At 46.6% G+C, this 27,568-nt stretch overlaps 1 protein-coding gene across 1 annotated transcript in view; it reads left to right on the top strand.

Annotated features, from left to right (window-relative positions):
* Positions 1 to 27,568, top strand: part of GRAMD1A (GRAM domain containing 1A) — an 894,680-nt gene that overhangs the window by 738,706 nt on the left and 128,406 nt on the right. The window contains 1 exon segment of the mRNA XM_030213386.1: positions 4,442 to 4,545. Coding sequence (XP_030069246.1) covers positions 4,442 to 4,545 — 104 coding nt within the window.

The raw sequence follows: 27,568 nt of genomic DNA, 5'->3' as shown, positions 1-27,568 counted from the left end.
ATTTTGGGCCTCAAATATGGGCCAGCTGTGGAAGCAGATTTTGACTGTGAAAAAATGAATAGGAGTTTTGCACTTACTTTCAGCATTAGTCTAAGCATCTGCAATACTATACTATACTATACTATACTATACAGTGCTTCTAGTCCACAACACACTTGACCAGTTCGTTGGGGATTATATAAAGAAGACTGGATCAAACCTTCTAGGAAATACAACAAATTTCAAAATTAAAACAGGATTAAATTCCTAATCATATTTTTAAACATTTTACGAAAAGTCAAATAATTTGAAATGATATGAATTTGTAAAGGTAGAAGATTCCAAACTACTGCAGCCTGTTAATGTAAAGAAGAATTAAATATAGTTTTATATCTACGCAGTCTAATAGAAAGAAACTGTAGCAACGTTAATTTACACATTGAATAAGAAGAATTTGAACAGAGTAGATTAGCCCAGTCAACAAGATAAAAAGGGGCTAACCCAGTTAATATTTATAAACAAAAGAACAAAGTTTAAACTGAGCCCTTGTTTCAATCAGAAGCCAATGAAGCTTCTCAAGAAGTGGGGTTTCAATCAGAAGCCAATGAAGCTTCTCAAGAAGTGGGTAGCAGATTCAAATGTAGACACTGAAAAATATTAAGCATGCTGCAGTATTCTGAACTAATTGTATTCTACTTACTAATTTATTTAGACAATCTACAAATACAATATTGCAGTAATCCAATCTGCTTAGGATTAATACTTGAACCAACAATCTGAATTCCATAAAACCAAAAATATTTACGAATTGCTCATAGTATAGAGAGATTTTTGCACAATCTGTTTAACATGATCTGAAAAGGTCAATACATATCAACTCCTTAAATGTGTGAAGAATTCTCAAAAGCAAAAGGATCAGTTCCTATCTGAAAATTATGTGGAAAGTTCAGACATTCGGGCACCAGCCATAAAAACTTACTCCCCGATATTCAGTGCTATTTAACCGGTCAGAACGGCTGCTGACCAGTTAAATAGCACTCAACCGGCTATCCGCCAATATTCAGCAGGGATAACCGGTTCACCCGCTGAATATCCCTGGTTACCAGCTTGCAGATAGCTGGTTATATCAGCTGATATAACCGGCTATCTGCCAGTTTTTAAGCTGGGTTTCACGGCCACATTTGGCCATATGAAAACCTGATATATCTTTCGCCGGTTTAAAGATAACCGGCTAATTCTGAATGTTGACCGGTTATCTTTAAACCGGATATTCAGTGCCGGTCACTAGAAATGGCCACATTGAATATCCGGGCTTAGCGCCGACTAACTCCCACGGTCTGAATATCGGCTCCTTAGATTTTTCTCGATTTAATTTTGAACAATTGTTGATGATCCAACTATCAGTAAGTCTAACACAATCCATCATGCTATTTAAGTCAGTAGCCCAATGGGAGAGAGGAGTGGAATTTTAGGTACTCACATAGGCAGGAGCAGCAGAACACCTTTTGGTTGAAGGGGCCAAACAGACCAACCTCTGGCCCTGCCTCCGTCCCGAAGGCACACCCTATTCCGCTACCAATGCACATAGGGTCAGTTTTTTTTTAAGTATTTAATTCCTAATTACAGTACCTAAATTAGCACTTACATTCAGGCAGATATTTATTTGAACTTAGGTGCTTACATTTTCAGCCGAAAAGTCACTTAAGTTTATGTTTTTAAAAGTTAGGATCCTAAATTTGAACCTTACATTTTTATATCTAAATTCAGGAGACTCCTAAAACTTGGTTCCTATATATTATGTGCTACCATTAGCATTAGTGTCTGATCTCCCAATCTCCCTTTTCTTCCAGTCTCTTTTTGGGAGTAGCAGAATGTTAGGTGGTAAAATTGGTATATAGTTTCTGATTATCAAGCCCCCCTTTCTTCCAGTCTCTATTGAGGGAGTAGCCTAATGTTAGGCAGTAACATTAGCATAATGTCTCTGATCTCCCAAGCCCCCTTTCTTCCAGTCTCTGTTGAGGGGAGTGGCAGATTGTTAGGTGGTAACATTGGTGTATATTCTCTTAATTATCTGAGTATCCCTTTCTTCCAGTCTCTGTGAAAGGAGGGGCGGAACATTAGGTGGTAACACTGGCATATAGTCTCTGATCACCCAAGCCCCTCTTTCTTCCTGTGCCTGTTGGGGAGAGGCAGAATATTAGGTGGTAATATTGTCATTTAGCGTGTCATTTTCAAAACACATAGACTTACAAAGTTACATAGGTTACTATTAGGGGCATAGTCAAAAAAGAAGGGCGCCCATCTTTCGACACCAATCGGGAGATGGGTGTTCTTTTCTCAGGGTCGTCCAAATCGGCATAATCGAAAGCCAATTTTGGGCGTCCTCAACTGCTTCCCGTTGCGGGGAACGACAAAAGTTCACAGGGTCGTGTCGGCACTGTAGCGAAGGCAGGATTGGGGCGTGATTAAGAGATGGGCGTCCTCCGCCAATAATGGAAAAAAGAAGGGCGCCCCTGACGAGCATTTGGTTGACTTCACTTGGTCCATTTTTTTTCACGACGAAGCCTCAAAAAGCTGCCCAAACTGAACAGATGACCACCGGAGGGAATCGGGGATGACCTCCCCTTACTCCTCCAGTGGTCACCAACCCCCTCCCACCCTAAAAAAAAACTTAAAATTTTTTTTTGCCAGCCTCAAATGTCATACCCAGCTCCCTGACAGCAGTATGCAGGTCCCTGGAGCAGTTTTAGTGGGTGCAGTGCACTTCAGACAGGCGGACCCAGGCCCTTCCCCTCCCCTACCTGTTACACTTGTGCTGGTAAATGTGAGCCCTTCAAAACCCACACAAAACCTCTGTACCCACATGTAGGTGCCCCCCTTCACCCTTTAGGGCTATGGTAGTGGTGTACAGTTGTGGGGAGTGGGTTTGGGGGGGGGGGGTTGGGGGGCTCAGCACCGAAGGTTGGGGAGCTATGCACCTGGGAGCAATTTGTGAAGTCCACTGCAGTGCCCCATAGGGTGCCCAGTTGGTGTCCTGGCATGTGAGGGGGACCAGTGCACTACAAATGCTGGCTCCTCCCATGACCAAATGCCTTGGATTTGGTCATTTTTGAGATGGGTGTCCTCAGGTTCCATTATGGCCGAAAACCGGGGACGACCATCTCTAAGGTTGACCATCTCTGACCGTATTATCGAAATGAAAGATGGACGCCCATCTTGTTTCGATAATACGGGTTTCCCCGCCCCTTCGCGGTGCCGTCCTTACAGATGGGCGCCCTTAGAGATGGCCGTCCCCGTTCAATTATTCCCCTCCACGTAACTTTGTTAGTCTGTGCTTCGAAAATGAGCACTATAGTCTCTGATCTCCTGAGTCCCTCTTTATTCTAGTCTTAGTTGAGATGAGGGGCAGAGTGTTAGGTGGTAATAATGGCATATAGTCTCTGATTACCAAGCCCCTTTTTCTTCCTGTCTCAGTTGGGGAGTGGCACAATGTTAGAAGGTAACATTGGTGTATAGTCTCTGATCTCCCCATGGCCCCCTTTCTTCCTGTCTCTATTGAGGACTGGCAAAGTGTTAGGGGTAACATTGGCGTATAGCAGAGGTCCTCTAATCCAGTTCTCAAGGTCCACAATCCAACCTGGTTTTCAGAATTTCCACAGTGAGTATGAGATCTATTTGCATGCAGTGGAAACAGTGAATGCAAATAGATCTCATAAATATTAATTGTGGAAATCCTGAAAACCAAACTGGGTTGTAGACCTCAAGGACTGGATTTGAGGACCTGTGGTATAGTCTCTGATCTCCCAAGACCCCCTTTCTTCCTGTCTGTGTTGGGGAGTGGTAGATTGTTAGCTGTTAACACTGGCATATAGTCTCTAATCTCTTCCAGCGTGGTTGAGAGGAGGGGTAGAATGTTAGATGGTAACACTGATATATAGTCTCTGATCTCCCCAGGACCCCTTTCTTCCCGTCTCTGTTGGAAAGTGGCAGTTTGTTAGCTAGTACCACTGGTTTTTAGTCTCAAACTCGGGCACCCCCTCTTTCTTCAAGTCTTGTTTGAGAAGAGGGGCAGAATGTTAGGCTGGGTTTTGGACCTCTAGAACTGGATTTGAGGACTCTTGGCATAGTCGTTGATCTTCCAAGCCCCCCCTTTCTTCCTATTTCTGTTGGGAGTGGATTGTTAGGTGGTACCACTGGCTTATAGTCTCTAATCTCTTTAACCTCCCCCCCCCCCCCTCCTTTTCTTCCAGGCTTGGTTGAGAAGCGGGGCAGAATGTTAGCTGGTAACATTAGCACAAAGTCTCTGATCTTCCTAGTCCCCCTTTCTTCCTGTCTTTGTTGGGGAGTGGAAGAATGTTAGTTTGTAACATTGGCCTATAGTCTCTGATCTTCCAAGTCCCCTCTTTTTCCTGTCTCTATTGGGGAGTGGGGATGTCTGATCTCTTCCTTTTGCTGTGTGCAGGGTATCTTCAGAGATCCGCTACAAGAAGCAGCCCTGGAACCTAGTGAAGGCGTTGATTGAGAAGAACACATGGAGTGGCATTGAGGATTACTTCCATCATCTTGGTATGGCTTATACATGGGAAGGGAGGGGGGGAAGACACAGCAGAACTTCTACCAGCTCAGGATGCCTCCATATGGAGGAGAGTACCCTGACATTTCCATCTCCTTAGTATGGGCATATTCAGGGGAGTGGGGAGAAGCATAATGAAGTTTTCTACCACCTCGGTGTGACCTGCTTGTGAAATAGATAGAGGGCACAACAGAGATGCCCATCACCCAGTAGGGCTTACACATAGAGTGGGGTTTTAAACCAGTTGGTTTTCAGACCTGATCGCACATGCTATTCAAAAGTCACTGAGTGTAGAAGTAACCTAGTGGTTAGAGGAGCAGGCTGTGAACCTGGTTTCAAATCCCATTTAACTCTCCCTTGTCTCAGGTACAAACTTACATTGAAAGCCTCCTGAATGTAACTTGCATTGAACTGATTCTGGAAAGGCATTAGCTAAAAATTAAATAAATAAAAATCCACTGCCAGATGTTTCAAATCCAAATGGGATATGCTTTCATCACCACAAAGCAAGGAATTAGAAAAGGTACAGAGAAGGGTGACAAAAATGATAAAGAGGATGGGACGACGTCCCTATGAGGAAAGGCTAAAGCGACTAGGGCTCTTCAGCTTGGAGAAAAGACAGCTGAGGGGAGATATGATAGATTTTAGTAAAATAATGAGTGAAGTGGAATGGGTAGACGTGAATCGCTTGTTTACTCTTTCCAAAAATACTAGGACTAGGGGCACGTGATGAAGCTACAAAGTAGTAAATTTAAAACGAATTGGAGAAGCATTTCACATACATATAAGCAGATCATATACCTTGCTTGTTAGGAAAGCGGGAATCTTGGGAAAGAAAGTGATCTTAGGGGTTCTGGGTGGGAGACGAAGCACCATCTTTCTGGACCTGGAGGAATAGATTGCATGCTCTGATGCTTCTAGAGTGTCAATACGCTAAGCATATACCTAAACGATAAAGTTGTTTCACGCAGTGTGGGACGTATATATTGAGTCTCTTCCGCACAGGGCCAGAGTCTGCTTTTGAACTCCATTTAAGGATTAGAGGGGCAGGGTGGGGATGCTCCGTTGCTATCAGAAGAGGAAATCAGGACAAGAAAACATATTTGTGAAGATGCTGGCTGTGTGGGGCCCCCTCCTCTTTCCCCTCATCTCTCCCCTCCTCTTTCCCCTTCCCCCCCTTTCCTTCCCCTTTTTTTTTCCTTTTTTCGTTTCTTTTTCTCTTTCATTCTGAGGGGATAGGGGTAGGGGGGGGAGGAGGGAGGGGAAGCAAGAGGGTAGGTAACACACAAAAGGAAACAATGGATGACATTTTGTGTTCAGTGTGGCTACAATGAGTGCCTTGGATTATTCAGTGAGCTCTTTGTCTTGTTAGAGGTATCTTCTAAGTGTATCATCAATTAAAAATTGTTAAATCATAACCGAGAGGGAGGAACGGAATATGGGATTGGGTGGGGGAGGGGCCACTGTTTAAACACCAGTGCTGGCCTTCCGACAGCCACCCAACTTAAAACACAAGCCAATTAGAAGTAAGCTCCCAAAACGGAAGATAATGACACACATCCTTGCAATATATTCAGCTGCAAACTATGCCAAAACACTTTACAGGACCCCACGGTCATTCACAAAGGAAAAATATTCAACATTAAGGAATCTTTCCACATGCTCATCTTCCAATGTGGTATATATCATTCAGTGTAAAAATGCAGTGAAGGGTGCTACATTGGAGAAGCTAGTCAGATGCTAAAGAAGAGAGTTAATTTACATAGACACCATATGAAAAATGCTAGTACCAACCAGGATGTCACTTCTATGGGACCAACACTTTACAAAACCAGAACACAGTGATTTTATGGTAGGAATCCTAAAAGGGAACTTTAAAACAATACAGGAACATATGACCTTTGAAGTCAGAATGATTGACTATTTTGGTACCCACCAGACAGGACTTAACAAAGATCTGGGTTTTCTAGCCATTATAAACCATACAATTGTACTGCTTTGTCACTCTCCTATCTCCATGCATATCTCCCTGTCCCTCATCCACCCGACTCTTCCTGTCTCTCACCCTCATCCTGTTAGACTGTCACTGAAATACTTTGATGTTTCACTTATATATACTGTCATCTACCAACATTTGCTTATTTCCGATCTGACGAAGAAGGGCTACCTTTGAAAGCTAATCAAAAAATGTATTATGTCCAATAAAAAAGGTATCATCTTATTTCTTTTCAATGTTTTATTTTGTTTTCTACCGAGGACAAGCAGGCTGCTTGTTCTCACTAGGGGTGACATCCACGGCATCCCCTTCCAATCGGAATCTTCTCTAGCAAAGACGTTTGCTAGCCCTCGCGCGCGACCATGCGCAACCGCGCATGCGCGACCGTCTTACCCGCCCGAACCGGCTCATGTTCATCAGTCTTCTTTTTGTCCGCGCTCGGGACAGTCGTGTTTGCCGCCGTTTTGTGCCCCTCAGAAGACCGCGCGCGTCTTTCGTGTTTCTAATCTCTGTGTTCAAAAAATAAATAAATAAGAGGTTCCCTTTTCCCCGTATTTCTAGTTTTCTTTCCCCAGCGTAAGTTTCCTTTCGCTTTCAGGAGCGGCCTTGTGACCGCCCGTACGGGTTTTTTCTCCCCTTTTTTCTCGGTGCCTCTTGTCATCATCGCGAATTTTGATTTCGCCGGTGCGATTTTTCCGCCCATGTCATCGAAGCCTTCCAGCGGCTTCAAAAAGTGCACCCAGTGTGCCTGGATAATCTCGCTCACTGATAGGCACGCTTCGTGTCTTCAGTGTCTGGGGGCTGGGCACCTCCCGCAGGCCTGTAGTCTTTGTGCTCTTTTGCAAAAGAGGACTCGGGTAGCGAGGTTAGCCCAGTGGAACGTTCTGTTCTCCGGCACTTCGACGGCAACAGCATCTCGGGATTTGTCGGGTGCGTCGGCAGCACCAAAGTCTTCGGAGATCGCATCGGCGTCGACGGTATCGAGGCGTCTTCCTCCTGCATCGTCGGTACCGAGACTTCGAAAGAGTGCGTCGGTGGTACCGGGACCCCTGCTGGTGTTGATGTCGTCGGACGGTGGTGCTTCGTCTGGAGTGCAGGTGAGGGCTGTCCATTCCCCTGCTGCTGGCGGTGAGCCTTCGGGTAGGTCTCCTCCTGCCCTGAGGGCTCCTGCTGTACAGCCCCCCCGGGATCGACCTTCTTCAGCCCCGGTCCCGAGGAAGCGACGTCTGGATTCTACGTCCTCATAGGTACCGGGAGCTCCGTGTGACAGCTTCGCTCGAAGAAGTCGAAGAAGCATCGTCACCAGGTCCACCTTCCCGACTTGGTACCGGGAGCTCTGGGTCGCCGAGAGAGTCGGCACCCAGCAGGCATCGGCACCGGGAGACCGCTCACGCCTCCATCCAGTAGGTGTCTTGCGCTCTGCCCCGGACAGCCCGCACCGCCTCCGTTGCCCGGAACAGGTTGTTTGACCTCGACGCCTGCATAATCGGCTTCTCAGTCTTTCTCCACAGCCGCTCTGCACGAGAGTCTCCCGGCCATCTTCCTGGCATCCTGAAGAGCTGTTGCGCCCTTCTCCAGTACCGGGGGTGCCTGCGCCACCGGCTGCCGTCGAGTGAGGCGACAGCTGGCCCTTTGCCCGGGGTAAGGTCCCCGGTAACCGCTTGCGGCACCGACTTCGGCTGCCTCCCAGGTGGACTCCCCGATGACGTCGGTGAGGGGAGGCTTCCCCACTGCCGGCCAGGGTAGTCCACCTCTTGACGCTCCCACCGTGGCCGTGTTTCCACGGAGTCGAGACGGGCGCGGCTTCAGACGCAGGTTCGCGAACTTGTTGTCTGATACCGATGACGAGGCCTCGTGGGAGGCAGAGGAGGACATCAGATACTTCTCTGATGAGGAGTCTGATGGCCTTCCTTCTGACCCCACTCCCTCCCCTGAAAGGCAGCTTTCTCCTCCCGAGAGTCTGTCTTTCTCTCGGCCTTTGTCCGGGGAGATGTCTACGGCCACCCCTTCCCGGTGGTCGTGTAGGATGAGCCAAGGGCTGAGATGTTTGAGCTCTTGGACTATCCTTCTCCACCTAAGGAAGTGTCCACAGTACCCATGCATCATGTCCTGAAAAAGACATTGCTGGTGAACTGGACCAAGCCACTAACTAATCCCCACATTCCCAAGAAGTTAGAATCCCAGTACCGGATCCATGGGAATCCAGAGTTGATGCACACTCAGTTGCCTCACGACTCTGGTGTGGTGGATTTGGCCCTGAAGAAGGCTAAGAGTTCTAGAGAACATGCTTCGGCGCCCCCGGGCAGAGACTCCAGAACCTTAGACTCCTTTGGAGGAAGGCCTATCATTCTTCCATGCTCGTGGCCAAGATTCAATCATATCAGCTGTACACGAGCATCCATATGCGGAATAATGTGCGGAAGCTGGCGGACTTGGTGGACCAGCTCCCTTCGGAGCAAGCCAAGCCGTTTCAGGGGGTGGTCAGACAGCTTGAAGGCATGTAGGAAATTCCTGGCCAAAGGGGTATTTGATACCTTTGATGTTGCGTCCAGGGCCGCTGCTCAAGGTGTGGTGATGCGCAGGCTCTCATGGCTGCGTGCCTCCGACCTGGAGAATAGGATCCAGCAGCGGATTGCGGACTCTCCTTGCCGAGCGGATAACATTTTTGGGGAAAAAGTCGAACAGGTGGTAGAACAGCTCCACCAGCGGGATAACGCTTTCAACAAATTCTCCCGCCGGCAACCTTTAGCATCTACCTCATCAGGTAGACGTCTTTATGGGGGAAGGAGGGCTGTTCCCTACTCTTCTGGTAAGCGTAGGTACAATCCTCCCTCTCGACAGCCTACGGCCCAGGCTAAGCCCCAGCGCGCTTGCGCTCGTCAGCAGCGTGCGCCTCAGCAAGGCCCCACAGCTCCCCAGCAAAAGCAGGGGGCGAGCTTTTGACTGGCTCCAGCAGAGCATAGCCAAGACCAAAGTGTCCGTGCCGGACGATCTGCCGGTCGGGGGGAGGTTGAAAGTTTTTCACCAAAGGTGTGGCCTCTTATAACCTCCGACCGTTGGGTTCTTCAAATAGTCCGGCAAGGATACGCCCTCAATTTGGCCTCCATGCCTCCAAATTGCCCACCGGGAGCTCAGTCTTTCAGCTTCCAGCACAAGTAGGTACTTGCAGAGGAACTCTCCGCCCTTCTCAGCGCCAATGCGGTCGAGCCCGTGCCACAGGGGCAAGAAGGGCTGGGATTCTATTCCAGGTACTTCCTTGTGGAAAAGAAAACAGGGAGGATGCGTCCCATCCTAGACCTAAGGGCCCTGAACAAATATCTGATCAAAGAAAAGTTCAGGATGCTTTCTCTGGGCACCCTTCTTCCCATGATTCAGGAAAAAGATTGCTCGGCCACATGGCCTCCACAGTTCATGTGACTCCCATGGCTCGTCTTCGCATGAGATCTGCTCAATGGACCCTAGCTTCCCAGTGGTTTCAGGCTGCTGGGGATCTAGAGGACGTGATCCACCTGTCCACGAGTTTTCTCGAACCCCTGAAAACATATATAAAATGAACAACGAAATTACAAATTAAACCAACAAATCATATACAGATTGTGCAACAGAGCTTCAAATCACTGAGTTAAGCAAATTAATCATACCAGAGCCCCAACATCAAACCCATTCCTCGTTCCCTGGGAAGCTTATGGCGTAACAAATTGATTAAATCTCCTCCAACCAACCAACCAACTCATCACTCCCTGCAATAATAGCAGCCATACCATATGAGTGATCCAATCATTCCAGAGTTTTTAGGGCAGCACCATCTGTCTGTTTACATCTAACTTTAAGGATCTGGGCCAGAAAAGAGCAGCTTATTCCATTGAGAAAACTCTCACCCATCACTCACCAGTTTCTCTCCTCCTCCCCCCTCGTTTACATTACTGCTGGGCACAAGCTCCGGATTTTTTCAGCTTCCTTGGCACAGCCTCAAAGTCATTGTCTTCCCTGCATAACTGGGCGCTGTAGAATGTGCAGATGCTTGAATCGAGTCATGCAGGAAGTTGGAGAAGTCCCACCATGAGACTTCCCCAACTTCCTGCACGACTTGGCTCAAACATCTGCAGAGCCTGGCCATGCAGGGGAAGACAAGGACTTTGAGGCTGTGCAGAGGAAGCTGAAAAAATCCAGTGCCTGAGTCTAGCTGTGGAGGAAATCAGGAGGGTCTGCGTAAAAAAAAAACTGGCAACGTTAAAAAGCCCCGAATGTGTTTTAAAAAATTAGGGCCTCGTTTACAAAGCCACACTACCGACTCTTGGTGTGGCAAATGAGAGGAAGCCCATTCAATTCCTATGGGCTTCCTCTCATTTGCTGCGTAGGAATCGCTAGCATGGCTTTATAAAAGCAGCCCTTAACACGTTAATAGCGGTATTAATGTGTTAAGTGCCCACTATAATGTGTTAAGTGCCCACTAAAAGTGTCTATTGTATTGGGTTAAAAAATTATGCATGTATTTTGTATATAACCCAATACAAATAGATACTTTAAGTCTTCAAAAAATCAACTTATGTTGAACTTGGCTGTAAAAGGACCAACTGACATCCGCCATGTTTCGACTCCACATCAGGGAAGGTACTAAAAAATTATATATATAACAAAGCTCAAGTTCAATAAACAAAATCTACATTCCATATATACAATTAATAATACTTTAAAATATACACCATTACCTGTATTGCACTGTTAATGCTGCCTTCACAGTGCTTGAATAGGCTGCTCAAAATGGTGCTGTCGTAAAACTCTTTTAAATAAACAGCAAATGGTGCAAAACTGTCCATCAAAACGAGACATGTCACAATAAAGACACCCAATCAAGCTCTAGATTTAAGTCTGTTGGAATTACTGTCTTTAACAAAAAAAATATCCATCTCTGAACTTTATAGTTCAACAATTGACCAGAATTGCCACACTCCCACCCCATCTTGATTTTATCAATTATCCACCATTTCATATCCATAACCAGATGTTTCTTCTGAAGTCAATGGGCCACTAGGAGGGCTGACAAAACCCTTTTATTGATTCTTGATTTATGTTCATTCAAACACAATTTCACTGGGCAGTGTGAACGCCCTACATACAGTAATTTGCAAGACTATATTATTTTTTTGTTTTATTTGTTACATTTGTATCCCACATTTTCCCACCTTTTTGCAGGCTGAATGTGGCTTACATAGTACTGGAATTTACTGTTTCCGGTGTGAACAAATACATTGTGCTGCTGTGGTAAGATGAAGTTTATATGACAAAGCCACAGAATAGTCGTAATGCGGAAGAGTAGTGTTGTGATCATACGTGCTTTGGTTTTCTTGTGTAGCCGAGGTTAGTCTTTTATGTTGGATTCACATGTAGTATTTGATCGTGCTGTTATTTTATAACCAATATTAACGTCCATCCAGTCCATCCCTTTAGTCAAGTCACGCCATTGACAATGTCAACACTTGGTGTGACCTACCAATTCAGAATCATCATTCATGTAGTCAAGCCTTTTATAGATGAGAGTTTCCCTCACAGTCCTACTGTGTTTATGAGACTCTTGAAAAACAGTATTCTGAGACCCCAAGTGAGGGTTGAGAGTAGGCCAGAGAAATAACACAGCCGGACAAAAGGAATGAACACAAAATAAAGTATTTATGTGAAGAACTCCCCGGGCCTGTTCCTTCACAGGGCCATGGGTAAGCCTCATAGCATGAGTTAATAAGCAGGCCTCTAGCGGCATGCCTAATACAAGTGGTGACTGCTGGGGTTGCCACGCCACAAACACAGCCTAGTTCTTGTTTTCCCTTAGAGGTCCAGGTCTGGCTTCAGCCATAACTCAACAAAGCTTGAGAGCCTTAACAAAAACACAATGTTGGCATACCCCAGCCAGGTCACAGTAGCTAGATGTATTCAGTTAAGCCATAGACTTGGGCTTCTGTTCTTCCTTCCCTGGACCTCTCTAATCTCAGCCTGGCCCTATATTTTAAACTCACCGATATAGGTTCTGCCTCTCGCAGGATGGGACCAATGCTTTTATGGTGGCCTAGGCAATCAGAGGGACTGTTCTTATGCTGACTCAGGCTATTGGAGGGACTTTTCCTAAGGGTGAGGGATGGTGTTCTATAAACCCCCTCACATACCCTTCCCCTCAGCTCAACAGTACCTGGTTGAGCGCCCAAAGTCTCATCTGATAGCTAAAGGGCTGAAGGCTAATCAGTGGCATAGCAAGGGGGGGGGGGGCCGAGGGGGCGGTCCGCCCCGGGTGTCAGCACAAGGGGGGGGTGCTCCGCTGCTTCCAGGCACCCCCGCTCCCAAAATCCGCCCCCCCCCCCCCCATGGGCACCTCGTAGAACCCTCCTCCTCTTTCGGTCACGTGATGACTGCTTCCTGATCAGCAGCAGGAAGGGAGAGCTCCCCGATTTCTTTGCAAAAATCAGCTTTATGAAACCCTTTTTTTCACCCCGAAGGTCCCAGAGTCAGCGCGAAGGGTCAGAGAACTCGCAGCACGAATTTGACCGCAACTGGTGAAAGGGGACGAACGGTATGCCCACTAGAAATCAGGGCGCCATAAAACACAAGTGCACTCCCGCGGGAAAGGCTGCCAAGATGGCGATGACTCCAGAATCCTTGCCTGGGCCGGAGAAAAACGCGGGAGAGTGGGCGAAAGAGATCTCCTCAACAGTAGCTGCAGCGCTGGAGGATCGCCTAAACAAAATCCATTCTGCGGTCGAGGAAATTAATGAGAAGTTCGACACGCAGGCCCGCAGGCTAACAGAGGTGGAACAGCGTGTGCTCGCCCAAGAAGATACGACAACGGGTATGGCGGCACAGATCGAAGCCCTGCAAAAAGAAGCGGCAGCCCTCAAAGCACAAGTGGAGGAACAAGAGAACAGGAATCGCCGCAATAATCTGCGGGTTGTAGGGCTTCCGGAGGACGTGAAAGAGGGAGACCTTTACAAATTTTTCAGCGAATGGCTCCCTACGCATTTGGGCCTAGGAGGAGGACCAGGCGCCTGGCAGTGCAATCGTGCGCACCCTATAGGGATCCAGAAAGAAGGAGATAACAAACCCAGAACAGCAATCTCACATTTTTCCAACTGGCGAGAGAAAGAAACGCTGCTGAAGCAGGGGCGATCCAGACAAGCGCAACTGGAATACAATGGTCATAAACTCCTGCTGTTCAACGATTACTCATTGGCGGTGGCGCAGCTTAGACGAGCAATGGCTCCCACGTGCTCCCAGATGTACAGCAAGGGCATTAGATTCTCACTCCTTTACCCTGCGAAGTTAAGAGTGTGGCATGGAGGGAAATCCCTGATGTTCCAAGAAGCGGCAGAGGCCAAAGCGTTTATGGAGAGATTGAACAGAGAGGAACCAGCAGGAGAATAACTAATGAGGGAGACATCTCTCCGAGGGACAGATCGAAGGGGACATAATGGTTTGACTTCATTTTGAACTTCTTCCTTGTTTGCATAATATGAGCCTAGTTGGAAAGGCTTGGACAGGGGGCAATACTGCTATAAAAAAAAAAAGTGACACTCCGGAAAAGGATTTAATATCTCGGGCGCAGGTCTGAGCTGTAAGGAGAAAAAATTCATGCCTCCCAAACATGTTAAAATGTTACTAATAGGATATAATCATGGACATTGCACATACAAAGTCTGGAACTAAGCGAGTGGGAGCTGCAGTAAGCATGGTCCTGATAAACTGACGCAGTGGCGGATGGTCCAGAGTCACGGAGAAAGGTGCAGAGTTCTCGAGCAAAGATAATTTCAGCAAGTTGTAAGAACGTTATGTGTACAGGTTGTGGTTTGTTGATTTTGCTGTGGGGGTTAGTTATGGGGTTAGGGGGTGTATGCTTGGGCAAGGAAGTCGGGGGGGGGGGGAATTTGATGCTTGTTTCTTGCTGTATGAGGGTGGGAAGGGGAAGGATGATGATGATGAGGAGGAATCAGAAGGGTTCTGGAGGGGAGGAGGAGGGCAGGGAGGGCAGGGAGGGAGAGAAGATAGGGATTGTGTGAATGTTGGGGAAGGAGACAATAAGGGAGAATTGGGAGGGGGAGGAAAGGGTGGGGTGGAAGATGGGATAAATTGCCTGCTGGGGGAAGGATGGGGATGTTCTTTGATGGAAACCGAAATACAGAAGCAGAGTGTTTCTGGTGGGTCCAGCTGGGAGGCCCGCCGGGAGCAAAAAAAAAAAAAGAAGAGCGGACCGGCATGAGGATTACAGACTATGAGAGTGGAAATGGTTAATTTGAAGATAAGTATCTTTGAATGTGGATGGTATTCACTCCCCAGTTAAATGTACTAAAATACTGTCCTGGCTGAGGAAAAGAGTGGGGCAGATATCGCCTTTCTCCAGGTAAACCATTTGTCTAGCTCGGAGCATGTGAAACTGAAGAGAGGGGGTGGGGTGGGAGAGGTGGCATATTCATCCTTTAACATCAGGAAAAGGGAGTTGCTATCCAATACACAAACAAGCTGCCTTTAGGCCATACACAAGGTATTACAAGATAAGGAGGGAAGGTATGTAATAGTGTTGGGTGAGTTATGGGGGCCGAGAGTTCAGTCTTTGCAACTTATATGGCCCAAACACAGACCCCATAAATTTTTTCTCTAGATATAGTGGCACAGATGGCGTTATACCCGGAATACCAGAGAATATTGGGGAGGGGGACCTTAATATTACTGCAGATCCAGCTATTGATTGTAAACCAAAATAGGGGGTGGGATCATAAGGGAGTCAATTTTTTGATACACCAATTAGGGTTGGTAGACGTTTGGAGAATTTACACCCGTATGATTCAGACTTTACTTCTGCTCCATTCCGCACATTCGATTCTAGAATAGATTACTTTCTTGTATCACAGGCTTGGTTCCCGGGGTCAAAAGCAGCACACATACTGGACACACAGTGTCGGATCATTCAGCTATCTTGTAACTCCATAGATAATACTAAGGGGGACACGGAGAGAGTGTGGAAGTTCTCCCCCACTCTAAGACAGGGACGATGCATTTAAAGCCTACTTGAAAAGGAAGTGGGCAGATTATCAGAGGTATAAGAAAACCCCGGAGGTGAGCCCAACTGTATACTGGAGGCGGCCAAGGTAGTATTGAGAGGCACATCTTGGCCTACACTGCTGGGAAAAAGAAAAAAACAGAGGCGGAGTTGTTATCACTATCTGCCCGAGTACCACAAGTGCGTAGACAACATATGGGCAGCATGGATAAAGAGTACAGGGAGAAACTGGGTCGGCTTCGCAAAAGTATTGATCAATTGCTTAATGCCAGAGCTGAAAGGGACATATATTTTCAGAGATTCAAACTTTTTCAATGGGGAAACAAGGCGGGGAGGCTTATGGCAAACCTAGTGCGGCCGTACAGAAAACGACAGATTGTTACATCAATAAAGGATAGCACAGGCAGAGTATATCATGAAGAAGCTCAAATACATAAACAATTTGTTCACTATTACCAATCTTTATATGCAGTGCGGGAGTTAGACCCATTACAGAGGGATGCATTCTTTGAGGGCCTGCAAATGCCTCAGCTGGACATAGATCAGGTGCAACGATTAAGCGCCCCTATAACAGAGCAGGAGGTCATGCAAGGCATCAAGGCATTAAAGCTGACCAAAGCCCCAGGCCCGGATGGGTATGGGCCTGAATACTATAAAATTTTAATGGCAGATATTACTAGACCATTGGTTGACTTCTTTAATGGTTTATCAGGGGGAGGGGTTGACAGGCAACATAATCAAAACCTGGCGCATATTATATTAATACCTAAACCAGGAAAGGACCCAGGGCAAGTGGGGTCTTACCGCCCAATATCCTTACTTAACCAGGACGTTAAACTCCTAGCAGCCATTTTAGCTCGAAGAATGAATCTATCTCTGGCCAGTGTGGTACAGGAGGATCAGGCGGGGTTTGTCCCGGGCCGGTACGCCTCAATGAATCTTATTAGGGTATTGGCGGCAATCCACACTTACAAAGGAACAGTGGGGAATGAAGTGATAGCGGGGCTAGACATGGAAAAAGCTTTCGATAGCATATCGTGGCAGTATCTTTTCTGGGTGATGGAGAAATTCGGGATAAGTGGTAGATTCATTGAGTGGGTTAAGACCTTATACACTAAACCAAGAGCGAGGCTGATGATAAATAACACTCTAACAGAGAGCTTTGAGCTACAGAGGGGAACAAGGCAAGGGTGCCCGTTGTCGCCACTCCTGTTCCTGATGGCAATTGAACCACTGGCGATTAAAATAAGGCAGAGTGACAAGATTAGGGGCCTAATGGTGGGGGGGAAGGAGATCCGTATTAATCTATTTGCGGATGATATCCTTTTATATCTACAGGATGCATCCACACACCTGGATCAGGCACTGCTCTTAGTAAAGCAGTCGGGGATAGTATCGGATTAAGGGTCAATTGTGAAAAATCTGAACTACTTACCACTATCAGGAAGTCAAGACACCTCTAGGTTTGGAACTCTCCCTATTCCACACCGTGCCGCAGGCAATGCGCTATTTGGGTATTTTCTTGAGTACTAACCTATTAGTGATGTAGTAAGAAAATATACGGAACAAATTGATAAGATCAGGCAAACTTGTGAGAGATGGACAGGATCTCCCTTATCACTTTATGGAAGAATAGCATTGGTTAAGATGGTTCTGTTGCCAAACTACTGTACCCATTGCAAAGCAATACCCATATGGATAAGAGACAGGATGAAAGGTTATTCAGGTCCACTATAAGATCATTTATATGGAGACATAAAGGTGCCCGCATAGGACATCAGGTATTAATACTTAACAGGGAGAGGGGTGGTCTTAATTTACCTGATCTCCGCCTTTATAACGTGGTAGCACTGATGCGTATAATATACGAAGGTATTAGTGGCCACTCAAAATTCACCCCAGGCCACTGGTGGAAGGAATGGTGCAAACCATATTCGTTTATAAACTTATTACACACCGCCCCAGGGCTAGGTACCATTGCAAACAAGCAGTTTAGCTTTCTTACACCACTCTGCACGGCGTGGAAGTGGTGGAGAGGTCGACAGGATAGAAGCCCATTTGCCTCGCCCTTTCAAAGGATGGTAGGACTGGTAGACTTCCCGGTGGGCATGGGACCCTCTGTATTTAAGAGATGGGCAAAGAATGGGTGTGTGACTTGGGGAGATTTGGTGTCCACAGAGGGCAATAGTTTCCTTCCCTTCTCGCAAGTGAAGGAAACATGGAGGATCCCAAATAATCAAATGTTACACTATCTACAAGCACGACATTATTGGCACAGACGTGGAGGAAGTATGGGAATGGCTGGACATATGGAAAAAATGGATGAGATGGTGTTATGCTTACCCCCGAAGGCCAACAAATTATCTACATGGTATAAGCTGACAAAGATGGCCATAACAGCTAGCAGGGAGGGAGAGCTGTCTCTGCGGTGGAATAGAGAATTGGGAACTGAATATTCACAACCCCCAATTTAATTTCTGTTTGTGTCATTAGCTGAATTTGTCAATCTGCGGTATTGGCAAGAAACTCAGTTAAACTGCTCCATAGGGCATATATCACAAGTGAACGGGGAAGAAAATGAAGTTGTGGGAGTTGGATACTTGTTCCAAATGCCAGGCAGGAATTGGTACTTTTTTACATAGCTCCTGAATGTCCTAAATTGGTCCTATGGAACAAAAGTTTTAAGGTGCTGACAAAGGCTCCAGGAAGAGGTAGAATGGTCCTACCAATCGTTGCTGTTGGGGGACCAGACAGATCTCTCTCAACCACAGCGGAGATTCTTATATATGACAACCCTGGCAGCTAAAAAAACTATCCTGCAGTGCTGGACAAAGGTAGAACCAGTATCATACACCTGTTGGGTGGCGAGAGTTAAAGAAATGGCAAAGTATGAGAACACATTGTATAAGCAGTCTCCAAACATAGACAACAGGCAGTATGCATTGCTTTGGCAGAAGTTAGAGGAATTGGTAAGATAGTAAGGTTTCCTATCAACAATGGAGATCATACAGGGGAGTGTGGGGGGGGGGAGGCAGGCAAGGGGGGTTAATGGGAGGGTGGGGGGGAAGGGTATAGAAGAAAATGTTAGTGCAATTATGCTTCCTAGATGGTATTTGAGTATACTTCTGTGATGAAGGTCATGCTGTTTAAAATGTTGATGGATTGTATCAGATTGTGTGGTTTATGAGCATGTATTGTACTGATGACAATAAAGAGAATTGAAAAAAAAAAAGAACCCTCCTCCTCCTTCCTTCCCGCCCTCGGCAGCCCTCCTCCTCCTCTCCCCCCCCCCCCCCCCCCCCCCCCCGTATCATAACCTTTTACTTCCCATAGTGGCAGCGACGTCAGTTACTTATGAAGAAGGCTGCAGGCTCTTCAGCTTCTCCCTTCGTGATGACCTATTTCCTGTTTCCGCGAAGGCGGGACACTCACTGTGTGAAGAGCGAAGGGAGAAGCTGAAGCCGGAGGGGAACCTGCAGTGCCTTCTTCGTAACGGAACTGACGCCGCTGCCATCACGGGAAGTAAAAGGTTATGATACGGGGGGGGGGGGGCAGAGAGGAGGAGGAGGAGGGCTGCCATGGGTGAGAAGGAAGGAACGGAGAGGACAGGGGAGAGAGGAGAATGCTGGACATGGATGGGAGGGGAGAGAAGGGGAGGGCATGGGGGAGAGAAGGGGAGGGCATGGGGAGAGAAGAGGTCGCTGGAGGGGAGGGCATGGGGGAGAGAAGAGATCGCTGGAGGGGAGGGCAGGGGAGGAGAATTGCTGGACGTGGATGGATGGATGGATGGAGGGGAGGGCAGGAAGGAACAGAGAGGAGGGCTGTGGGGGAGCTGAGGGAGGGCAGGGAGAATCACTGGACATGGATGGGAGGGGAGGGCATGGGGAGAGAAGAGATCACTGGAGAGGAGGGGAGGGCAGGGGAGATAGGAGAATTGCTGGTGGATGGATGGAGGGGGCAGGGGAGAGAGGAAATTTGCTGGATATGGATGGATGGAAGGGGGCAGGGGAGAGAGGAAATTTGAGGGATATGGGTGGATGGAGGAGACGGCAGGAGAGAATGGAGAGTTCCTGGACATAGATGGAGAATTGCTGGATATGGATGGATGAATGGGGGCAGGGGAGAGAGGAAATTTGAAGGATATGGGTGGATGGAGGAGACGGCAGGAGAGAATGGAGAGTTCCTAGACTTAGATGGAGAACTGCTGGATATGGATGGATGAATGGGGGCAGGGGAGAGAGGAAATTGAAGGATATGGGTGGATGGAGGAGACGGCAGGGGAGAATGGAGAGTTGTTGGACATGAATGGATGGATGGAGGGAGGGGAGGAAAGTCAGGAAGGAAATGCACATGGATGGAAGAGAGGAGAAATGTTGGACAAGGATGGAGGGAAGGAAAGACAAAGGAAGGAGATGCACATGGAGAGAGGGCAGATCCTAGATGGAAGGGGCAGGGAGAGAGGACAGACTTTGGATGGAGGGGACAGGAGAGAGAGGGCAGACACTGGATGGCAGGGAGAGAGAGAGAAGGCAGATGCTGGATGGAAGGAAGACAGTGAAAAGAAGATAAGGAAAGCAGAAACCAGAGACAACAAACTGCAAGTAAAATATATATTTTTATTTTTTTGCTTTAGGATAAAGTAGTATTGTAGCTGTGTTAATAAATAGAACATGGAAATAAGGTAATCTTTATTGGACTAATTTTAATATATTTTGACTAACTTTCGGAGAACAAAACCCCCTTCCTCAGGCCAGGATAGGATAATGTAAAATCACTATACTGTACTGATCTGATCTGAGGAAGGAGGTTTTGGTCTCTGAAAGCTAAATGTATTAGTCCGATAAAATGGTGGTATTTTATTTTCTGTTTCTGTGGTGTTGCATTGTATGCTCAGTCTGGCCTCTTGGGGGTTCAGTTTAATTTTTGTCTAAATAGAAAGTTTGATTACTTATTCTATAGTGGTTTAGGGTTTATCTGTGTTTGTGAAAAAGACACGGCTTTCAGTTGGCATTGACTGTGCAGGATCGACGATCTGTACTATTCTGTCTGGTTACGTTTTACAATAGGCGAATTGATGTTCTAGTGCTCACTGTAGTGTTTAAGATGCTTTCCTTTTCCTTATGTGACTCATAGAAATTACTGCTTATGGTATGGTAAAATTGTTCTAGAGATCCTGAGTGTTTTGTATTCTCGGTATGCCTAGTACTGGATTTTGGAGGGGGGTGTTAAAAAATGACCGGCCCCGGGTGTCAACTACCCTAGCTACACCACTGAGACTAATGGACCAGTGCATTACATGTGCATTGGAATCTTTATATCGAGCCATCCATTGAAGGGGTTGGTGGTCACTGATGCCCCAACAGATAATACTGGAAGGTTTCCAGGGCCCTCTTGATGGCTAGAGCCTCCTTCTCAATTACTGCATAATTTTTCTCTCTCGGGTACAGCTTCCTGCTAATGTATGCCATTAGTTTACTATCTCTGAGGCATCTGTCTGCACCGGTTCTGAAAAGATATCTCGTTTCAGAGTTTGAAAAGCTCCATCCAGCTCTTCATTCCAGGATATCTTCTCTGGAGCTTTCTTCTGTGTTAGCGGTTCTGCTTTCTCAGCAAATTCTACAATAAACCGGTGATAGTAACCAACAAGCCCAAGTAAGGATCATACTTGCTACTTCATCTGGGGTACTGGCACCTGGATGATGGCCTCTACCTTCTGGATCTGGGATCTTACCTGTCCTTTCCTGACTGAGTACCCCAGATACTGGACTTCTTATCCTCCCAAGAAACACTTTTTGTGATTCGCTGTTAACCCAGCAGTCCACAAACTAGCCAGTACTGCTTCTATTTGGATAAGATGGGTCCTTCAGTCTTTACTGTAGATGACTATCCTGCTTATTTTCGAAAAAGAAGGATGGCCATCTTCTGACACAAATCGGGAGATGGCCGCCCTTCTCCCAATGCCGGCCAAATCGGCATAATCAAAGCCGATTTTGGCCAGCTTCAACTGCTTTCCGTCGCAGAGCCGGCCAAAGTTCACGGGGACCTGTTGGCAACGTACCGAAGGCAGGACTGGGGCGTGATTAAGAGATAGCCGCCCTTGGCCGATAATGGAAAAAAGAAGGGCGGCCCTGACGAGCATTTGGCCAACTTTACTTGGTCCATTTTTTTTTCAAGACCAAGCATCAAACAGGTGCCTGAACTGACCAGATGACTTTCCCAGTGGTCACTAACCACCTCCCACCCTGAAAAAAACAACTTCAGAAACTTTTGTCTTTTTTAGAATATGTCCTTTGCTATGCCTCCGTCCCTGCGACGGCAGTTGAAGACGTCCTTCCCTGCAATGGCAGTTGAAGATGTCCTTCTCTGTGACGGCAGTTGAGGGCGTCCAAAATGTTTCTGTGAGAAGGACAGCCATGCCTTTGCTATGCCTCTGACACTCTTTTTATTTATTTATTTGGATTTTGGATCACAAGTAGCAGCAGTGGGATTTGAATCAACCACCTCTAGATTGCAAGACCAGTGCTCTAACCACTAGGCCACTCTGCCACTCCTCCACTTGCTTGAAATTTGGCCATCCCTGTGGGGGGGGGGGGGAGGTATGTATGTGTCAGCGGAGACATAACGAAGCCGTGGACATCCTTCTTTCAAACATTTTGGACGTCCTCAACTGCCCCCCACAGGGATGGCCAAATTTCAGGGGAGTGAAGTAGAGTGGAGAAATGGCAGAGTGGCCTAGTGGTTAGAGCACTGGTCTTGCAATCTAGAGATGGCCAGTTCAAATCGCACTGCTGCTACTTGTGATCCAAAATCCAAATAAATAAAAAGGGTGTCAGAAGCAAAGGCATGGCTGTCCTTCTCACAGAAATATTTTGGACATCCTCAACTGCCGCCACAGAGAAGGACGTCTTCAACTTCTATTGCAGGAAAGGACCGTCCTCAACTGATATCGCTTCCCTCCTTAGGAAGGAAATCGTGTGCAAATGAGCTAATAGCGAGCAGCTCATTTGCATGCAATTTCCTCATGCATGCCCTTCCTTTCCAGATCGGTAAGGGAAGGGCTTTTTACATTCCGTTAGTGGGACCAGTGCACTACAAATGCTGGCTCCTCCCACGACCAAAGCCTTGGATTTGGCCGGTTTTGAGATGGCTGGCCTCGGTTTCCATTATCGGCGAAACCGATGCCGGCTATCTCAAACCCGGCGATCTCAACATTTATGTCGAGGATTTGGCCGCCCCCAACCGTATTATCGAAAAAAAAAAGATGGCCGGCCATCTGGTAGCCACGCCCACCCATGTCCTGCCTTCGCTTAGCCAGCGACACGCCCCTTTGATCTTTCGCCGGCAAGGCGACGGGAAAGCAGCGATGCTGTCAAAATGCAGCTTTCGATTATACTGATTTCGCCGCTTTTCCGAGATCGCCGCCATCTCCTGATTATGTCAGGATAGGGCCGGGCGATCACTTTCGATTATAAGCTGGAAAGTTAAATGCTAACATATTGGATTTTCTGTGTGTATTTACTCCAAAGCTGATATCAATCTGATCATATTATGATCACTATCAAGCGCCCCCAGCCTTAAGATTGGTGTAATGTGTATTTATTTATTTAGTGTTTGCTTCTCAGAAACTCGTTAAATGTAACATAGTAACATAGTAGATACGCAGAAAAAGACATTGCACGGCCACCATCTAGTCTGCCCACGATAAACTCATGTGTATACCTTACCTTGATATGTACCTGTCTTTTTCAGGGCACAGACCATATAAGTCTGTGCAGCAGTATTTCCCGCCTCCCAACCACCAGTCCCGCCTCCCATCACCGGCTCCGGCACAGACCCCGTATAAGTCTGCCCTCCCCCATCCTAGCCTCTCAACCACCAACCCCTCTTCCCCCCGCCACCCAATTTCAGCTAAGCTTCTGTGGATCCATTCCTTCTGCACAGGATTCCTTTATGCCTGTCCCACGCATGCTTGAATTCCGTTACCGTTTTCATCTCCACCACCTCCCGCGGGAGGGCATTCCAAGCGTTCACCACCCTCTCCGTGAAGAAATACTTCCTGACATCTTTCCTGAGTCTGCCCCCCTTCAATCTCATTTCATGTCCTCTCGTACTACCGCCTTCCCCTCTCCGGAAAAGATTTGTTTGCGGATTAATACCTTTCAAATATTTGAACGTCTGTATCATATCACCCCTGTTCCTCCTTTCCTCCAGAGTATACATGTTCAGGTCAGCAAGTCTCTCTTCATACGTCTTGGAACGCAACTCCCATACCATCCTTGTAGCTTTTCTTTGTACCGCTTCCATTTTTTTAACATCCTTCGCAAGGTATGGCCTCCAAAACTGAACACAATACTCCAGGTGGGGCCTCACCAACGTCTTATACAGGGGCATTAAAACCTCCTTTTTTCTGCTGGTCACACCTCTCTCTATACAGCCTAGCAACCTTCTCGCTACGGCCACCGCCTTGTTGCACTGTTTCATAGGCTTTAGGCCCTCAGATACTATCACCCCAAGATCCCTCTCCCCGTCCGTGACTATCAGGCTCTCCCCACCTAACACATACGCCTCCCTTGGATTTCTACTCCCTAAGTGCATCACTTTGCATTTCTTCGCATTGAATTTTAATTGCCAAACGTTAGACCATTGTTCCAGCTCCTTCAGATCTTTTTTCATGTTTTCCACTCCCTCCGGGGTGTCCACTCTGTTGCAAATCTTGGTGTCATCCGCAAAAAGGCAAACTTTACCTTGTAACCCTTCGGCAATGTCACTCACAAATATATTGAACAGAATGGGCCCCAGCACCGATCCCTGAGGCACTCCACTACTCACCTTTCCCTCCTCCGAGCGAACTCCATTCACTACCACCCTCTGGCGTCTGCCCGTCAACCAGTTCCTAATCCAGTTCACCACTTCGGGTCCTATCTTCAGCCCTTCTAGTTTATTCAAGAGCCTCCTGTGGGGAACCGTGTCAAAAGCCTTGCTGAAATCTAAGTAGATGACGTCCATAGCACGTCCTTGATTTAGTTCTCCCGTCACCCAGTCAAAGAATTCAATGAGATTCGTTTGGCACGACTTCCCTTTGGTGAAGCCATGTTGTCTCGGATCTTGCAACTTATTGGCTTCCAGGAAATTCACTATCCTTTCCTTCAGCATGGCTTCCATTACTTTTCCAATAACCGAAGTGAGGCTTACCGGCCTGTAATTTCCAGCTTCTTCCCTAGTCCCCACTTTTGTGAAGAGGGACCACCTCCGCCATTCTCCAATCCCTCGGAACCTCTCCCGTCTCCAAGGATTATTAAACAAATCTTTAAGAGGACCCGCCAGAACCTCTCTGAGCTCCCTCAGTATTCTGGGGTGGATCCCCGTCCGGCCCCATGGCTTTGTCCACCTTTAGCTTTCCAAGTTGTTCATATACACTCTCTTCCGTGAACGGTGCTCTATCCACTTCGTTTTCAGGTGTACTTTTGCCAGTCCCCTCTCGGTCCTTCCCCAGGATTTTCTTCAGTAAAAACAGAACAAAAGTATCTATTTAGCAATTGGCCTTTTTCTTCATCATTTTCTATCATAGCGTTTTGCTGTATCTTTTAGTCTCACAATCCCCTTTTTAGTCTTTCCTCCTTTCACTAATATACCTTGAAGAAGTTTTTGTCTCCCCTCCGAACATTTCTAGCCATTTGTTCTTCCGCTTGCGCCTTCGCCAGACGTACCTCTCTCTTGGCTTCTTTCAGTTTCATCCGGGTATTCCTCCCCGTGTTCCTCTACTTGAGATTTTTTGTATTTCTGGAACGCTACTCTTTAGCCTTTATTTTCTCAGCCACTTGCTTTGAAAACCATATCGGTTTTCCTTTTTCTCTTGCTTTTATTTACCCTCCTTACATAAAGGTCTGTGGCCCTGTTGATTACTTCTTTTAGCCTGGACCACTGTCCTTCCACTTCTCTTATGTCCTCCCAGCCCATCAGCTCCTTCCTCAGGTATTCTTCCATTTTGTTAAGTCAGCTCGCTTGGAAATCCAGGACTTGAGTTTGGAGTGGCCGCCATCCACATGAGCTGTTACATCAAAACAAACCGTTTGATGGTCACTGTTTTCCCAGGTGTGCAGCCACTCGGACATTGACACCCTATCCCCATTCGTGAGCACCAGATCCAACGTGGCTCCCTCCCTCGTGGGTTTCGTCACCATTTGTCTGAGCAGAGCACTTTGGAAAGCATCCACAATCTCTCTACTCCTTTCCGATTTTGCAGACGGAACCTTCCAATCTACATCCGCAGATTAAAATCTCCCAACAGCAGCACCTCTCTTTCTTCCCCAACTTTTGAATATCAGCGATCAGATCTTTATCTAGTTCTCCAATTGTGGTCGGGGGTCTATAGACAACACCCACGTGGACCAAGGTTCTATCCTCTCTTTTAAGGTGATCCATATTGCTTCTTCCTTTCCCACTTCCCTGTCATTTCAGTTGCTGCGATATCATCCTCTCACATACAGAGCTACTCCTCCACCTTTACGTCCCTCTCTATCCTTCCTAAAAAGATTATAGCCTGGTATGTTTACATCCCATTCATGGGAACAATGGAGCCATGTCTCTGTGACTGCAACTATGTCCAAGTCAGTCTCCAACATCAGGGCTTGAAGGTCATGAATTTTATTGCTTAGACTGTGAGCATTTGTGGTCATTGCTTTCCAACTACATTTCCTTGTATGTGTTTTTGGGTTTAGTGATTTGTTGAGTGTCTTTGTCTTTGGGTACCTCTCCTCTTTTGGTTCCCTCTTCTTTGCTTTTTCTTTTTTTTTTCTGCTTCAATTTTAGTTTCAGGAACATCACAGTGCTGTAGTGGAGCAAAAGAATTTTGTAGTGCAACACTTGTGCGGGTGGAATGCTTCTGTGTCACATGACGAATTCTGCCTGAGCCTACTGTGAGCCATCTGTTCCTTTGTGGTTTATTCTCTGAGGCAGTGGTGAGAAGTTATGATTCTGCACAGTCCTATAAGTTGCTTTAATTGCATCTATTCTTGCATTACTTTATATAGCTCTTGTTTTAAAGTAGATAGCTGAAGGCAGATAGGACAAGCTTTAAGTTTCCAGATGATTGGCCTTGAACCAAAGCAGCACAATTATTGCAGAGAATAAAGTCATCCTGATTGGTGTGAATTGGGTATGAACAGGTGTACTATGTTGGAGTATCTGCCTGCAAGACTGCCTGTGTATGACTGTGGAGTAAAGTTAATAAGGTTTGGTTTGTCTATAAATGAGTGGACAACCCTGGGGTGGGTGGGCTTATAAGTCCCAATGGGTCAGCTTAAGTGCTGCTATCAAGGGAATTCTCTAGTTGAATGGACCAGCACTTTACAATTTATTATACTTTTTAAAACTGCCCTAAGATATTAATAACTTTCCTTTTAAATAAATCTAGATATTGCCAATAATTATAGCAGTGTCAGCTATGTAAAAATGCCCCTCCCCTCTATCAGAGTTTGGCAGGAACAGAAAGAAAGAAAATAAGACAAAGAGAGGTTTCCCAGTGCTAATTAAATTGATTAAGCAACAAGCCTTAACAATTTTAGACAATATCAGGTAGGTTTCTCACCTAATGCCAGTCAATTTGAGAAGAGTATGGGATTTAGGAGTCAGAATAAACCTGTCCTTTTTGTAGGAGCTTGGTTCAGTCCCAGCACCTGGAAGGTGGAAGTAAGAGTGGAATGACCTTTAGTTTGAGTCCAACCCTGCTTGCCCCCAGCTGTGGGGGTGCTTAAGTCCCAATGGGTCAGCTTAAGTGCTGCTATCAAGGGAATTCTCTAGTTGAATGGACCAAAATGGTAGTTGTCTGATCCAGCACTTTACAATTTATTATACTTTTTAAACTGCCCTAAGATATTAATAACTTTCCTTTTAAATAAATCTAGATATTGCCAATAATTATAGCAGTGTCAGCTATGTAAAAATGCCCCCTCCCCTCTATCAGAGTTTGGCAGGAACAGAAAGAAAG

This window comes from Microcaecilia unicolor, chromosome 8 (genome assembly GCF_901765095.1).
Source record: "Microcaecilia unicolor chromosome 8, aMicUni1.1, whole genome shotgun sequence".
NCBI lineage: Eukaryota > Metazoa > Chordata > Amphibia > Gymnophiona > Siphonopidae > Microcaecilia > Microcaecilia unicolor.
The sequence above is the reverse complement of the archived record's forward strand: the minus strand, read 5'-3'. Positions and strand labels throughout refer to the sequence as shown.